Genomic DNA, 17,423 nt, shown 5'->3' with positions numbered 1-17,423 from the left:
TCTATTTGGTCCGTTAGACATTCACAATATAAATCATAATGTGATTATAGAATGCACAAGTCGGAGAATAGAGTGTTAGGCACACTAGAAAGGCAGTTTGGGCTGAGTCAGACTGTAAGCAGAAGCTGGCCCTTCTCTCCTGCTGTGGTGGACTTGCATTTCAATTGGGAGTTCCCTGCCCCAGCTCTTAGGACTGTCTGCTACATCAGGATCCCATGAGTCACTTGGACCCAAAGATGGAATCGTATGGGACACTAAAGGCCGAGCTGTCTGGACCCAACTTTGGCCAACACTGAAGGACCCCTGATTTAGACCCACCCTAGAGTTGTACATGGGTATTACTGGGCCTTCAATACCCTCCCCACCCCCACTGCCCATCATGTCATTCTTTACTCTTCATCGTCTGTTAATTTATAGGACTGTCTTTCATAGCTATCTTGCAGGCTAGATTGAGAAATACAACATGTAAAATGTTTCTAAATCTTCAAACAAGATATATCTCTAGCTTCCTAAGCACCCTTCCCTGATATAGTTCATTCCTTTAAATACACACCCTTCCACAAATAACTTTTGAGAAATCATTGTGTGTTAGTATGTTATGTTCTAGTCAGTGGGAAGCAAATAAGAATGTGGTGTTAGCAAAATGTGAACTTGACCTCTAAGAACCTACATTTTAGCAGGAAAGAGGCAGTAAGCAAATGATTTTCCAATATTGTAAATATTTCTGAAAAGAAAATATAGGCTATAATATGCAACAATAAGGACATAGGATTGAGAGTCAAATGGTGTAGCTGTGCCATGTACTATGTGAACATGGGAAAATTACTTAATTTTCCTTACCATCAATTTCCTTATATATAAAACAAGTGTACAATCTCTCAACTACCAGCCTACTTAAAAAAATAGTTGTTTTAAATACAGAGACCCACAACCAGGCATTATGCAGATAGTGACAGACCTCGAAATACTCAGCCCTAAAAGGAATGTCTCCACCAAACCACTCCCCTCAGGGCTCAGAGAACCCTACAGAAGAGGAGGCCGAAAGAGTATAAGAACCAGGGAGATGGAGGAAGCCAGGAGAACAAGGCCCTCTATGTCAACATGATCAAAGCTCATATGAACTCACAGAGACTGGAGCAGCATGCACAGGCCTGCATGGGTCTGCACCAGGTCCATCGCGTCTATATTATAACTTCCAGTTTCATGTTTTTATGGTGTTCCTGAGTGTGCAAATGAGTGGGTCTGTTTGTGCCTTTTCTTGTGCTCTTCCCCCCCCCCCCCCTTTTTTTGGCAAATTCCAATATGTTAGCTTTCGTTTTGTCTTGCTATATTTTTATTTTATTTTGTCTCTTAGAAGCCTGTTTGTTTTCTAAGGAGAGACAGAAAGGGGTGGATCTGGATTGGATGGGATGGAATGTGGAGAGAAACTGGAATGAGTAGAGGAAGGGGAAACTGTGATCAGGATATATTGTGGGAGAATGGAAAAATCTATTTTCAATGAAAAAATTCCATGGTATACATGTAATTTACCACTTATTAATCATTAAAGAAAATTTCCACACTGAAAATAAATGTTTCTGTGAAATTAGACATATGTATGTATATACTCAATTAATGGCCTATACAGGACATACATGGATCCATTTCCCTCCTAAATTGTGAACTCTTACTACAGGTCAGAAAACATCTATTACAACAGTTTATAGATGAGAATACGCTTTTCTCTGTTCATGCCGTATCACAGAGTTTATAGTTGTTAAAGTATATTTAAAATAATATAGGTAATAAGAATCTTGTTTTATATTTGTGTTACATTATTATTTCTTTTTTGTACATGTATATATGTGTGTGGGTTTGCATGTGCCATACATATGATTACACATGGAGGTCAAGGGACAACTTGTGGGGATCAGCTTTTTCCTTCTGTGAGTCCCAGGGATTGAAGGAAAAAAATCTCATTCCTTTATCTTCTGTTTTCCAAATGTAAAGACTATGTTATGCAGTCCACCTTCATGATTGGAACTCTGTTCCCAGTGAATATTCCCTACCACTATTCAATCTATAGCAATTTTTTTCTGCAAATTCTCAAACCTTTGAATATATGGTGATTCTTGAGTACTTACATACTGGTAAGTACTTAATAGTGTGCCCAAGTGTTTCTTAGAAGAAATCAATCAACAAAAGCTCAGAACTGATTTTAACTGGATATTATAAATATGAAGTAATTTGTGTCAGAAGTACTTAGTATCAAATATATTCATAAACTTGTAATTAATATATCATTTTTAATCCCAGCTACCACCATTTAAATGTCTCTCTTGCTAAGGCTGCCTTATACTTGGAGGTTGACAGTGTTTATTTCTTACTTATAACATGTCTTTTTCATATACATTCATTATAATTGCCAAATCCATGTTTTATAATATCTTGCCTTCTATGGTCTATCTTATAAAATCAAACCTCTTTATCAAATAAGCCATTGTGAGCATTTCTTAAACTATTTACTTAGTACTGACATTCTTTTTTTTACAGTTTAATTGACTCTGATATGAGATGCTGGCTGGCTGTCTTCTTGGTTCATAGAGTATGTTTTCAGTTACTGGCTTTTCCTTTCACATCGTGTAGTTTTGTAAAGTGTTCATCCTTTCTTTCAACTCCCAGACTATCAGTATCTAAATGCTGCCTTTTTTCCCTTTCCTTTAAACCTCCCTTACCCCTGTCTTTTTCTGCTTGCAGAGGCCTGCCCATGGCAGCATGGTGAGGCAGGAAAGGAAAAGGAAGTTATTGCTGTTCTCTTCTGACTGCCTGCAATAATAAATCACAGTTTGCCATTCCCTATCTGTGGCTGGAGACTTATCTTCATAAATGCCTGTGACCCAAAAAACTTCAGTTTACAGGCCCTACCCCTCGGTGTCCTTGCCTGTGGAGAACTTTTCCTTCCTGAAATGAGACAAAGGCTGCAAGAATTGGAGCTAGAACTTCAAAGCACAGGAAAAGAGAATGTTGTCTTATCCTGTTGCTGTAGTGGAGACCCAGCTGGCCATGTTTACCTAACCAGGGGGTGAGACTGCTTGTCCATCCGTGAGGGAGGGGCTCTGCAAGCGCTGAGGCGTGCCCTTAGCTTTGAATTTAGGAACCTTTTAAAATGCTTGTCCTTCATTTTTCTACATGGCTTCTTTTCTTTTTAAAGAGTTTCACAAAAGCACAAAATGTGTTTTGGTCAAATCTACCCTCCATTCCCTCCTTTCCAATTTCTTCCCTTCCCTATCATCCCACTAATATTCCCTGTCAATTTCATGTGGGTTTTTTTTTTTAAACCCAACAAGTCCTGTTAACTACGTAAGCTTGGAGCATATACTTAAATTATTAATCATTCAGCAGAATGAGAATCACTTTTAGTGTCTGTGCTATAATACAGTGACCAAGTTAGTTTCTGTCCAGGCCAGAACACTTGCTTAGTGAAAAGAGTGCTAATGTTTGCGATAGTTAACAGATCCTCTCCAGTCTGCCCGGAGCAACTGGAAATGTGTGGCCATCCTGTCTATACCAAATGATTGCTCTGAAAAACGTGTTAGCAAGCCCAAATCCCTTTATACATTTGAAGAGATGGGGATACATTATTGATAGAGCAGTTTTCTGACCCTTCAAAATTTTCCTCCCTTAGCATGAATTTTGTTGTCACTGAAGATACGTTGATACCATATCTCAAAGGAATTGTGCACTAAAAACAGGGAAATGAATGTGAGAGTAGAGGTCATTAGCAGCTGGCATCATTATATCTACCATAAAATGCCTTGTCCTCCATTTACTTGGGAGGTAACTACTACTGCTATTCTCATTTGAGGGTTTCAACAATGACTAAAAAAACTTCAAGACTTCACAGCTCCTTTGCTGCCTGCTTTTAACTCTAACACTATACTGCCTTCCTCTGGACACACTTTAAATCTCAGGGCTTATCCTTAGAAAATTGTACATACACTGCTTCCGTATCAAAAGAATAAAAGGACTCTTTTTCCCTGGCTTAGCAGTGGGTGCTGCATGTGTTACCACACTTCCTTGCCGTCTCCAGTCTTCCGGAAAGGTCTCCCAAGTGTTAGGAAGATAGAGTTGCCACAGTGCTGCCCAACAGTGCTGCCCTCACTTCTGGTGCATGGTGCTGTGGCTGCTCTCATACTCTGATTGTAGGATTTTAAGGAAACATAATAATTAGCACTTTCCTGTCACTGACCCATGCCATTATACAAGTATTGCCTCACTGGTATCAAGGATAAAAACAGCCCTACATAGAGCTTTTCCTTATGGAAAGATGTTTTGGAACATAATGTTGGTCATTGCATGCATTTCTGGACTGAGCATTTATAGGGAATGGAGACATGGAACAGTTTGTGCTGCACATTTGCATAGATCACCTGTTGTGTGCTGAATGTCCTATCTGCTGCTGCTTTTTCCTCGTGTAATAGTCAAGATGATGCTGTAATTGAAGTACATTTATCATCTCCGTTGATATTCTCATGATAAAATTGAAGCACAGAAAAGAAGTCAAAATAATTTATTTAAGGTATCTTTCCTGGAATTGGCTGAAGCAATATCTGATCCAGGGAATCTGACTCTAAAGTCCTTAAATTTAAATTATGAACACTTCTTATGTGATAACTTTTATTCCATAAAAATAGGAAATGCATATTTGAAGTGTGAACTGTGAGAGCTAAGTGTGATTTTGGTCTGAATTTCCTGCTGGACAGCTTTGTCTTTACATTTCATCTACTGAAATTTGTGTGTCTCATTATCATCCCCAGAAGAGCCAGCACCCTGGAGGACAGAGTAAAAATGTGAATGTTCGAGAGAGAGATTTGTGTTGTATGTTACTGAGTTAGGCTTCACCAAAAGAAGGAAGAAAGAGAAGTTGTCTCTGCCACTGAGATAACAGAAAAGATTGCCAAATCCAGTGCTGGCTGATTGGCACGTTGGTACCCAGCATGGAATGCTGTTTGATAGGGACTCTCCAAGAAGAGTGTGAGTGATGGGAGAGGGTTGTGTGAAGTATTGGTGCTTGTCGAACCATTTACCAGCTCTCTTCAAGAAGAAACACTTCACAGAGGTGCAGTGAAGGATGAACGGTGCTAGCTCTTACTACTCTTCACACTTTGGGAACTGCTTAATCTGAATTCTTAACCAGTGGGTCTCTAGAGGGAGCTAATCTGTTTATATACACACGTTTCTTTAAAAGATACCATGAAGCTCAGCTGTGCTACTAACCAGAACAGTGATGTATCTATGCTCACACAGTAGTCATGGCCATTGGGTTTATAAACTGCAGTCATGTCAGAGCCTAATCTGAAGGAACATGCATTGTTTGATTTCCTTTCAGAATACTGTTTCCTGTACAAGACATTCACATGCTGTAACCCTCGGTACATATGTGTAACACATGTCATAATGTAAAATTAATGCATGCTTTTTCTGACAGAAAACTTTTAACATATTTCCCTCATGTTTAAAACATTCTCTATAAAAATGTAGATATGCCCTGCACATGCATGCACGCACCCCTACACCCAACCCCTAATGGCCTCTTTCAGGAGGGCTCTTGGGCTTTAAAACATGAGGACAAGTAAATAGCCTGAAGGCCAGAAATGCAAGAAGTAAAATCATGACTTCTTTTATGTTAGAGTGAAGCCATTCCAGTTCAGAACCCCCTCCTTTAGGGTAGGAGTACCCTTTGGGGGTTATTTAATTCCCAAAATCTGAGACCCAGAATGAAAGATATGCTAAAGACTTCGCAGCAGGACATCCTTAAGACGTCAACTTCTTCCTGCTTCAAATAAAATCAAAGCATGTCTTTGCCTTAATTTAATTTAAATTACATTAATTTTTTCCATTTCTTTGCTTCTTTGACAGTTTCATACATGTATATAATGAATTTAAGTAGGTTTCATTTCCAGTTCCTTCTCTAATTTTTCTTCCTCTTCTGCTGAAATTGTTCCTCCCAAGTCCCCTCCTACTTTGATGGCTTCTACATGTGTGACACATTAAGTTTCATTAAAGTCACATGCACCAGCATTCGAAGGAGATTATTTACTGGAGCATGGGCAGCTTATCAGTGGCTACACCACTAAAGAAAATGGCATCCCCTTCCCCAGCAACTCTGAACTGTTCCCTAATCTCTCAGGGAAGGCCTCTCCCCATCTGTGAAGTGTTGCTGGGTCCAGACTTCTGAATAACCACAGCTTCAGTGATCCCGTGAATGCAATGGCCATGGCACAGTGTTTTGGGCTCTTTTCTGGGGAAAAAAAAACAAAGACAAAAAAAACAAAAACAAAACAAAAAAAAACCCAACTCATTGTAAAGTTCCAGAAGAATGAAATCTGGAGGAAAGTCTAAATTTAACCGTACTGAAGGGAGACTGAACCTTTAGAATGGTATGAAGCATCTAGATTTGGCCGAGAATTTATTAAAGGAGTGTCAGATACATAAGTAAGAGCTTTTGGGGAAACATGGTGAAGTCAGCTGGTGTCAGGAAAGGCCTACATGCCTGCTGGAAGAAGACAGCAGCCCTGCAGAGAGGCCAGGCCTTGTGTGGAGAGAACAAGGGTAACCGCTGCTGACCAGGGCCCTCTGTTCCTCATCCTGCCTCATGATCTTCTAGGCCCAGCAGTCTGACCATGGTTGCTTAAGACTTCAAAACTTACCTTAGAGGAAAAAGCAAGATAAATGGGTTCCCCATTTCATTTCAGCCTCATCAAAAATGTGACTAATATGAGCCCAAATACAGATGGCATATGCTTTTGACCCGTTCAAAGTACTTGCTATTGAGTGGATTAAATTTTTGTTAGACTAGGAACATACAAAATTATGGTGGTATTTTATTTTTATGTTAAGAAATAAAGTTGCCTGGGGATCAGAGGTCATAGCCATTAAGCAGAAGTCTGGCAGTGGTAGCACACGCCCTTAATCCAATCACATGGCAGGCAGAATCTGTGTGTTCAAGGACACAGACAGCATGGTGACACACACCTTTAATCCAAGTACCAACCATAAGGACCTGGAGGTCTGTATAGACAGGCACTGACAAGAAAGTCATGTCGTTTGGGTTTAGAGCCAATGAGAAGGAGAACAGAAAGGCAATAAAAACACAGACACACAGGAAGTAAGTCTCTTGCTCAGGAGAAGGATGGCAGTGGCAGCGAGGGGTAAGAAAGTGGTCTTAGCTCTTGACTACTGCTCTCTGATCTTTGGGCTCTTAACTCTGCATTTGGCTCTGTGTTTCTTATTTAATAAGACCATTTAGAATTACATCTACACAAAATAGTGAATGTGAAAGCAGATTAATTTACATTGAACCTAAATTGAAAGAAATATAAGGAGATTACTGGGTAGAATTAAGAAGAGGAAAATCACGTGATAGGATAAAATATCTTATACACTAACATCAATTTAATTTATAAAAATAATTTCCTTTTAATCTATACATTATTTAGTTCAGAACTGTAAATAAATTTTAAACACTCTTTATTTTGAGGGTTTTTTTTTATTGGAACTGGTTCTTGTCATGTTTGTTGGTTTTTCAGAATTCCTTACTTATTTGGAGTCACTTTTTTAAATTATTTTTTTAAACCCCAAATGCTGTTGAAGAGTTAATCAATTATTTATTTATGACAATAACATCATAATTTGCTAAAAAGTATCCATTGTGATATCTATGCATACAAACATATATGTATTTGTATATGTGTGTGTATGTATGCATGCAACAGTGCACATCTTCAGTCAGGCCACAGTTGTCTTGTCTTAATACCTATGAGTTCTATGACCATTTTCTTCTTTTTTTCTTTTTATTAAGAAAATTTTTTCATTCATTTTACACACCAATCAAAGATCCCCATCTTCCCTCCTCCTGCTCCTGAGCCTCCCCCCTCAACCCACCCCTTCCACCCCCCACAAGAAGGCAAGGCCTCCCATGGGGAGGAACATCCAGTAGAGGCAAGTCCAAGCCCCTCCCCCTGCCTCAAGGCTGCAAGGGGTGTCCCATCAGAGGTAGTGGGCTCCAAAAAGCCTGCTCATGCACCAGGGATGGATTCTGATTCTACTGCCAGGGGCCCCCCAAGCAAATCAAGCTACACAATTGTCTCGCCATGCAGAGGGCCTAGTCCAGTCCCATGCAGGCTCCACAGCCATTGATCCAACTTTCATGAGTTTCCCCTAGTTTGGTTTGGTCGTCTCTGCAGGTTTCCCCATCATGATCCTGATGCACTTCCTCATAGAATCCCTCTCTTTGACTGGACTCCTTGAGCTCTGCCTGGTGTTTGGTTGTGGATCTCTGTATCTGCTCCCATCAGTCATTGGAGAAAAGCTCTGTGATGACAGTTAGGGTACTCACCGATCTGATCACTGGGGCAAGCCAGTTCAGTTCAGGCACCCTGTTCACTATTTCCAGTCCAAGCTGGGGTCATCCTTGGGGATTCCTGGCAACTTCCCTAGCACCAGGTTTCTCTCTATCCCCGTGATGTCTCTATCATGGTATCTCTTTCATTGCTCTCCCCCTCTATCCCTGTTCCAGCTCGACCATCCCATTCCCTTATGTTCTCATCCTCCATCCCCTACCGTCCATTGCCCACCTCTCACCCCCAGTTTACTCATGGAGATCTCATCTATTTACCCTTTCCAGGGCACTCCATGGGTCCCTCTTTGGATTTTTCTTGTTAGCTAGCTTCTCTGGAGTTGTGGGTTGTGGCTGTGACCCTTTTCTTAACAGGTCTCAGGCTGTTTCTTTATCATTTTAGGGGAAACGGCATGTTTAACATAATCTTAAGTAGTATTTATGAATACAATAAATTAACAATCCTTACTAATTAATATATTATTTGCTTTAAAATTTATTGGATAGTTTTCAGATATAAATATTATACACATAAAAATATCGATTGTAAGTTTACCATTCATTGTAGGGAATAGAGGAAGCCCTGAATGTGTGAACTCCTGAATGGATGTGTGGTGTTGTCATGTTCCTCAGACCCATTAGAGACCAGCAAAGCCTGCCCTCTGCATGAAGCACAGGGGGGCAGCAAAGCCTTCCTCTAGTCTGAGTGAAAATGTTGATAGTGTGTGCAGAAAATGTCCACTGTGGCTTTCTCTCCTCAGATATTTATGGCTGGAGACTGCTCTGCTGCAGAGACTACTCCTGCCAAGATTAACTAAGCCTGCCTTCATGGCTCAACTTTCCGCTGTGTGCGTATCTGTCGTTTCTGTGCTCCCTCCCACCCTGTCGGGTTCCTCTCTGGGGCTATGTGAGGACATGGCAGTGCATAAGAACCAAGCCATGGACCATTAGGATGTTAACTATATGGATTATCATAATCTTTATCTCTTCTGTTGAGTGAAGTTGATACAACCTGAAATGATGGATAGCATTGTTTCTTTCTGAAAAAGTGGTTATAGATGTTAAATGGATCTTAAGTGTGATTGTCCTAGGGGATCACTTAGTAAGTACCCCATAGTTCTTTCAAGAATATGTGGAGACTCTGATTGCAAAGCCTTACAATTTTTAGAGACTAACAGACCCATTGAGAATCTCATGAAAGCTAATGATCACTCCCCAGAAAAGTACTCATATGAACATAAAATTACAGTGTACACATATATGGATTTTAATTAAATACCAGTATTTCCATCTTAGGTGGACATGTAGAACTTCAGTGATATGTCTGTTTCCTTTTCAGATTTCTGGACTTCCCAACATATTACTATATTATAAATGATGATCTATAATTTGTTTTCCTGTCCAGCTGTGCTCCACCCATCCTTCGTTTTACTATATTCTTTCTAAGATCTGTGAGTTCTTAAACATCTCTGATGTAGTCTCCTAGAGAGTAGTCTCCACTCTACTTCAGTATTTTCCCTGCTCACACAACGTTGAGCACTGAAGGGGGGAGGGAGGCTGAAGCCAGGCCAGCAGTGCCAACAGAAGTGCTGCCTTTGGACACAAGTGCAGCCACATGGAGTCCCATCACTGCTGAATCGGGATGCAGCCATGTTGAGACAGAAGGAAATAGACTGATTCTATACCGTCGAAAGAATCAAATATTTGAGATTCTTTGACATAGGGTTCATATGTGAATTTCTCTTTAAGATCTTCAGGAATTTGACCATTCTACATTTCTAAATGTGAATATCAGATTGATTTATAAACTGCAAAGCAGAGTTTTACAGAACTGTATGACTCTGTCATTTGGGCTATAATATGATGAAATGAAGGGTTGCACATGAGCATGTCAGGTGTGTGAAGTGCCTGATGGATGGTCTCGGGTCACTCACCTAACGACTGCATCATTCCAGTTTGTAGAGTTTCAACCCACAGACATTGAGCATTTGCACTGAGTCCTTATCCTGTTCATTGCTTAGTACTATTTCATTTTACAAGTGGCTGTCAAGATTTAGGGTCTTCAGATAATACCTTAAGTAAATCTGCATATGGTGGCAACAACCACAATAAAACCCAGGCCAAAAATTTTGAGCATACCAGAAAAGGGTATTCTTAAATGTGACCTTATCAATTGCTTTAGCTCTCTTTCTCTCTTTGTGTTTTCATGTTTAGGAAAAGAAAGTAAGGACATAAAATTTCATCCTTAGCCAGATGTATTCATTATTGTGTGATTTTTTTAAATTATCTGATGTTGATGCACTGTTTTATATTCTAGTGCCAATAGTGATCCAGTGAAAAATTAAAGAAGGTAGCATACTTGTTAGTAACTAATAATGAAGTATTTAACTGGATTGTTATATGATTTAAGCCTTTAAGACGCTGCTAATTCAGGGGGTGTTTTTCTGTGAGACTATGGTATTGCATATGAATATTAATTTTAGTATCTTGTTGTTATAGAATATAGGCACACCAAAATACAAAAATTTTAGGTGCAAAAATGCTGCTGAGGTAAAGATGCTTTTTATGTAATTTTCATTAATAGGTATGAAATGCAGAGTGTAATCTGAGAGAGGATTGATTTTGAGATGATTACTTCAGAATATGGGAGAGAGTCTTCTGTCTGGACTTGTAGCTTACAGTGTTCTCTGCGTGAGCTTTCTTTACCGTTCACAGTTCTCTGTTTTGTTAAAGTGCACTATTATGTTTTTGATGGACAATTCATGCGAATTAGCAGCAAATGATGGAGAAGCAGTAACTGCCCTTTTTCATCAGTGTGGGGACACCAGTGGAAAGTGCAGCATTGCAACAGAACACGGGCTTTAGTTTTTGTTACGTTTTCTTACGTTTTGATATGCCACATCAGGCAGTCCAGTATTCACAGATTGAAATAGCTTTTGCTTCATTTGATATACAATTTTTATTTTCCGTTTTCTTATTTGGCTGGCCACTGATAAAGTAGTCAGTGTCTCAAGCCAGGCAAATTCCTTCTTTCCAGAAGATAGTAAATTTCATAAATATAACATTGTGTAGGGAGAAGTTAAAAATGTAATAGTTTGCCAACATAACAAAACATATCAGAAAGCAAAATATTATCAATATACTGAAAGAGAATAGTTTTGGGGAAGTATCAAAATCACCAAGGAATTGCAGGGCCATGGTAACGAGTAGGCCAGTTAAACTGGAGAACTAAAACAAGGCACCTTTCTTCACCAGTGCCACTGCTTGAAAATGAGGAGAAGCCAGTCCTGAGGAGCTGCCAGTGAGCCCCAGGTGCTGACTTCCCTGAAGCCCTGAAGTGGGAAGTGATGGAAGGAATTGATAAAAGAAACCCTCAGGGATCCCCTGTGATCCCTTTAATCCTTGAATTGTCAAGCCACATGGAAAATAATAGAGCTATGTCCTTCCAAGACTTAAGTGGTATTAGCTTTTTGAAAGAAAATGTTGGCCTTTTCATATCCATGGACAAGAATAGGATATGTATTCAAATAGAAAAGAGTAACTTCGAGCCAAAGATGCATGTCTCTTTTTATTTTTAATATAGTATTGTCTATGACTAAGCAGCCTGTATCAGGAAGAATAATTAGAGTCTATGTTTTATTTTTCTTTTTTAAAACAGATGATTCAACGAGAAGCAGATGTAAAAAGTAAGGTGACTGCTGTGGCATTGACAGACTCTGTTCACAATGTGTGGCATCAAGAAGCTGGCAAAACCATCCGAGAATGGATGAGAGAGGTGAGGCATAGTTTTGTTCAGTGCTGAGATGAATGGACATGAGCCTTTGTGTCTGGAGTCCCCACCAACTTATATTGCCTCCCACCCTACATTCTCTAGAGACAGAATATTGAGATAGAATAAAAAGTCTAGATACAGTTAAAATAATAAAAGAAATGTTTTAGAAGAACAAAACTTTTTGAAAGCATCCATCCTGCCCACTACTGAGTAGACTATTATGTATGTATACAGTATGCATTAGAATTTTAGCTGAAAAGGGGCTTGATGTTATGATTCATATTCCCTACTGTTTAATTTTTCTGGCTGTTTAGTATTGCAGCTACTTAATTACCAGAAAGAAGTTTCATGTAATTCAGTCTTGTCCTTTCCTTCTGGAAATGTGATCAGGATGTGCCACAATGAAATTGATTGGCTTAATACTGCCAGTTGGGGTAGAAGCAGTAAAAAGCTGAATGGAGATTGTTGGAGATGCTTGAGCTGGCCATGGCCCCGCCTCCATCTAGGGAAGCTGCTTATTGCATGTCCCTGCTGAGTCTGAAAACTAACAAGGATCTACCCAACATGGCCCATGTCTTTTGCAAAATCTTCAGTGTTATTCAGTCCATTGATCCTATTACAGACGTCCAGCTGAAAATTCCATTCTGTTTATATTTACCTTGCTGATATTATAAGAATTTGACATTAGCCTCCTGGTACTATATCAGTAGTGATCATATACGTCAGTAATCTCCCAGCTATAGTACTTACTCCTGTGCATCCTTTTCCCATTAGAAGTTCTTTATGAAAGTCAATCTAAGTGACAAATGCTCACACACATACACACACACACACACACACACACACACACACACACACACACACACGTTCTTACATAAACCCACACACAAAAAGATTAAAATATTTGGAAAATATCCTTCCTCCTAACAAACACTTCTAGCTATGGAAGAGAGTGTCCCTGTGTTTTTTGCTGTTGATTAACTTCATCATCTTTCCAAACGCTGCCTTAAATTTGGAAGTAAAACAGTGCTAGCAATTGCTTAGTCAATTCTACTATAGTAGAGACTGGTAAAGTCATGGCTTCAGTTATTTCATAAGCCACAAATGAATGTGATAAAGTTATTTATATTAAGCAGTTTTACTATGAAGCTCTTAAATATTTCAAACCTATCAATTTAGCAAACAGTCTAAAAATTATACTTGTACATTATTTAATTTTAAAATACCATTTTCTCTTAAAGAAGGATCAAAGAAGACTACTTTAGCAATCCCTTGAACAAAACCTTTCTCAGATGAAAGACCAAGTGTGGATGCTAAGCCGTGAGGAAGGGTCAAAAGTGCCTGGAGGGACCCTTAACGGGACTTCTCTAGTGAGGTCCTCATACTGTTGATGATGAGTGTGCGACATGCCCCTTACCTGAAAGTCTGTAGCCAAGCCAGAAATAACAGTTCTACATGATGATCATGCATCCTTCCTGATACCCTTCAACTCTGAGTGTAAGCCTGTCTTAGTTAGGGTTTCTGTTGCTGTGAGGAGACACCGTGACCGCGGCAACTCTTATAAAGGAAAACATTTAACTGAGATGAAGCCTTACAGTTTCAGAGGTTTAGTCATTATCATCATGGCAGGGAGCATGTCGTACAGGCAGTTTGCTGGAGAAGGAGCTGAGAGCCTTATATTAACAGTAAGTAGTCTGAGGTACTAGGAGTAGCTTGAGCATAGGAGACCTCAAAGTCCACCCCCACAGTGACACACCAACAGGGCCACACCTCTGAATAATGCCACTCCCTTTGGGAGGCTGTTTTATTTCAAACCACACCACTAGGCCCTAGAAACATAACCTGGTCAATGATACACAATCATGTTTAAGGCACAAGAACTCCACATTAAACATCAGCCTTTAAGGCCATAATTATTTACAATGCTTGCAAGTGTAATAAACACGAGTGAAAACCTGACTGAACCAGTAAAGCGAGCTTCTCCAATATCTTGCACAGAGTTAGCGCTCATCTTTTTTCTTTTTACATATAACATACCAAATTTTACAATCTTTTTAGTAACATCTTATTAATTATTTGAGAATTTCACACAATATATTTTGATCATAGTCACACACACACACTCAAGTCTTCCTATATGTGCCCTCTTCTCCTGCACCTCTGTATTGGGATGGAGAGATGACTCAGCCATTAAAAGCAGCTCACAACCAGCTAAAGTTCGAGCTTCATCCAGTATATCTGGTGCCGCCTTCTGGCATCCGTGGAAACCTGCACACACATGGCATACACATACACACATTAATTTATTTTAACTTCAAATTCCATATCATGACAAGATGGATCAGTGGATAAAAGCGCCTACTGCACAAACCTAACAAACTGACTTCAATCTGCACACTCCACAGTGGAAAGCGAGAACTCGTGGGCACACGCACATGCACGCACACACACACAAGAAACGAAATTAAAAACTAAACAAGATAAAAACAAAACTTAATTCCATGTCTACTCAAATGTCATCCACCCTTGGCACAAGTCAAAGCATGTCACTCAGTATTGTAGACATTAGACACTTCCCGTTTCTATGACTGGTCCCCAAGGTATAGATTTTACAAAGGAAAATTTATAACCACAAAAATCTGCAAGGTCATAATCTCGGCATAAGAAACCTTTTACATTAAAACACTTAGCTTTAGTAAACATTCATTATATTGCCTTCATTTTTCCTGTGGACACAGAAATGCTAGTTAAGTGATCCATTCCACTATCTTGCCTCTGGTCAAGGACTCCTGGCTTTACTTAGGGTGCTGCATGGGTCTCTGTGCAGCACTGAGGTGCCTCTGCTCTGACTCCCCTGCTGCATGGGTCTCTGTGCAGCACTGAGGTCCCTCTGCTCTGACTCCCCTGCTGCATGGGTCTCTATGCAGCACTGAGGTCCCTCTGCTCTAACTCCTCTGCTGCATGGGTCTCTGTGCAGCACTGAGGTCCCTCTGCTCTGACTCCCCTGCTGCATGGGTCTCTGTGCAGCCCTGAGGTCCCTCTGCTCCGACTCCCCGGCTGCATGGGTCTCTGTGCAGCACTGAGGTGCCTCTGCTCCGACTCCCCTGCTGCATGGGTCTCTGTGCAGCCCTGAGGTCCCTCTGCTCCGACTCCCCTGCTGCATGGGTCTCTGTGCAGCACTGAGGTGCCTCTGCTCTGACTCCCCTGCTGCATGGGTCTCTGTGCAGCACTGAGGTCCCTCTGCTCTAACTCCCCTTCTTGACTACTCTATGCATCAGAGAATAAGATCTTGGAGGCCAATAACATTACTGTGTCTGAAATGCAGATAATTTTCCTAGTTTGTGGCCACCAGGATACCTCATCCTCTGTGAAGAACTGGAAGAGAGGCCAATTGGGGAATTAAGGAGAGGGAGAGGTAAACAGTAGAACAATTTGGAAAGAATTTTGGTTTTTAAACCATAGAAACACATCTCAGGGAGGTACATGTGAGACGATGGGGTTCAAGCAGGTAAGTTCCATTATAATCTCTGTACATCTTTGTTTACATATTTCAAAGCTTCTGTCATTTTATTTCACTTTTTTATATAGCAAACATTTTTAACCTGCTTCCTCTATACTTTCCCTAGTGAAACTAAAATGCCACATGAAGAATCACACGCACGCACGCACGCACGCACGCACGCACGCACGCACACCCTTCCAGCTTGGTTTCCAATCCTGTATAGGTGCTTGTTACACAAGACATCTGGCATCTTCACTTTTAAGCACAGGCCACTTCACTTGTCCATGATTTTTCAGGAAAGATGAAAGCTTTCAGCATGTGCTGAGATGGAACTAAAATTTCAGAATCATAAAATGGTAGCCTGTATTTTTGTTTCAATATTTGAGCCAAAGATGATCTGCTTTCTTTTTAAATGGACATAAAGTTCATTTGGTTCAGCTTTTAAAAGTCAAAGTGAGTTTAAAAATGCCTAATTATCTACAGATTATAATGTGCAGTCACTTTTATTAATACTAGAAAATTGTGTAAGGCACAGTTCTGCATGTATGAGATGTAGGTGATCAGTATTAAGACTGGCATATCACCTGGGTAATAGCCAACTTTCATCAGATTTGGAGGCACTAGTAGGATGAATAATAATTAAAATATATACCTAATCGCTGCCTGTCTGTTGGTAGTGCTAATTGCTGTCATTGAAAAGACTGAATTGTTTAAGAAAAGGGGAGAGAAAGAGAAAGTCATTCTTCATTGAAGCTATCTCCCTGTATCATTGGGAGCCTATTTTTAGTACCTATAGAAGTCATGATTTTTGAATTTATTAGGGGCTGTGATGAATGATAAAACAAATCATCCATTTACATATCTTGACACTGCTTTAGAGAATACTTATTTCTTACAAGCGAGTGTCACACTGTATATAAAAGCTGGCTAATTGTGTGCTAATCTTCTGCATTATCTAGAATTCTCTGATGTGGTAGTCTATCAATGGTAATATTAATTTTGCTTATTTCAAATGTATGAAATATCTTCTAAAAACCCTGTTTCTTTTATAATTTCTACTTCTCTTACATTGTGTAATTTTACATTCAGCTGCTAATTAAGATTAGAAATGCACATGATAGAATATATATCCATTTCAAACCAACAAGCTTTTGTCATACATGAAAAATACTAATATTTTATCTGTTTTAAATATAAAAGGAGTGAAAGCATTTAAGAACATTACTAGATGTGTTTGTTTTCATGGGTTTTTTTCCTACCCAGTTCAATAGTTTCATTGATCCACTGTTTCTTACAAAAATCTGCCATGCTTTGTGAGCTTCCGTCTGTAATCTCATACAGCAAACCCTTCCTTTATGTTATCCCTGCTCGCTCTGGTCCCAGAACAGTAGGGTTGCCTTGACAAATCTATTCAAAAGCCATTCCTCGGCCTTTATTGGTGGGGACTGGGGCCTTTGAATTTTTCTCCTCACTGCAACACAGCTGACATCTTCTTCCAGACAGAATGAATTAAGGAAATACAATAAGACACTTGATCTACCAGTCAAGGACCCGTCCTCAGTGAGAACGGGTTCCATGGTGCACAGCCAAGGCAGCAAGCATCTAAAACACACAATGCACACTGCTTACCAGGAGAGCAGTCACCCATTTCTCCAGCATGACTGATGGGAGGGCTTCTTTTAAAATAGCATCTGTCTGTGGAGATTCTTTGTGTGTATATCTGTGTTTTGAGTATTTTTAAATCCATATAACCACCTCTTTTAAACCAGAAT

General features: G+C 39.8%; 1 protein-coding gene across 17 annotated transcripts in view; it reads left to right on the top strand.

The window, feature by feature from the left end:
* Positions 1–17,423, top strand: part of Fam172a (family with sequence similarity 172 member A) — a 483,175-nt gene that overhangs the window by 295,437 nt on the left and 170,315 nt on the right. For all 17 annotated transcript variants that reach the window (XM_052743685.1, XM_052743677.1, XM_052743684.1 and 14 more), the window contains one exon: positions 12,036–12,152. In XM_052743685.1, the coding sequence (XP_052599645.1) occupies positions 12,036–12,152 (117 nt within the window). The remainder of the gene's footprint in view (positions 1–12,035; positions 12,153–17,423) is intronic.

This window comes from Peromyscus californicus, unplaced genomic scaffold (genome assembly GCF_007827085.1).
Source record: "Peromyscus californicus insignis strain IS unplaced genomic scaffold, ASM782708v3 Scaffold_18__1_contigs__length_77618521, whole genome shotgun sequence".
In the NCBI taxonomy this organism is placed as follows: Eukaryota; Metazoa; Chordata; class Mammalia; order Rodentia; family Cricetidae; genus Peromyscus; species Peromyscus californicus.
The sequence above is the reverse complement of the archived record's forward strand: the minus strand, read 5'-3'. Positions and strand labels throughout refer to the sequence as shown.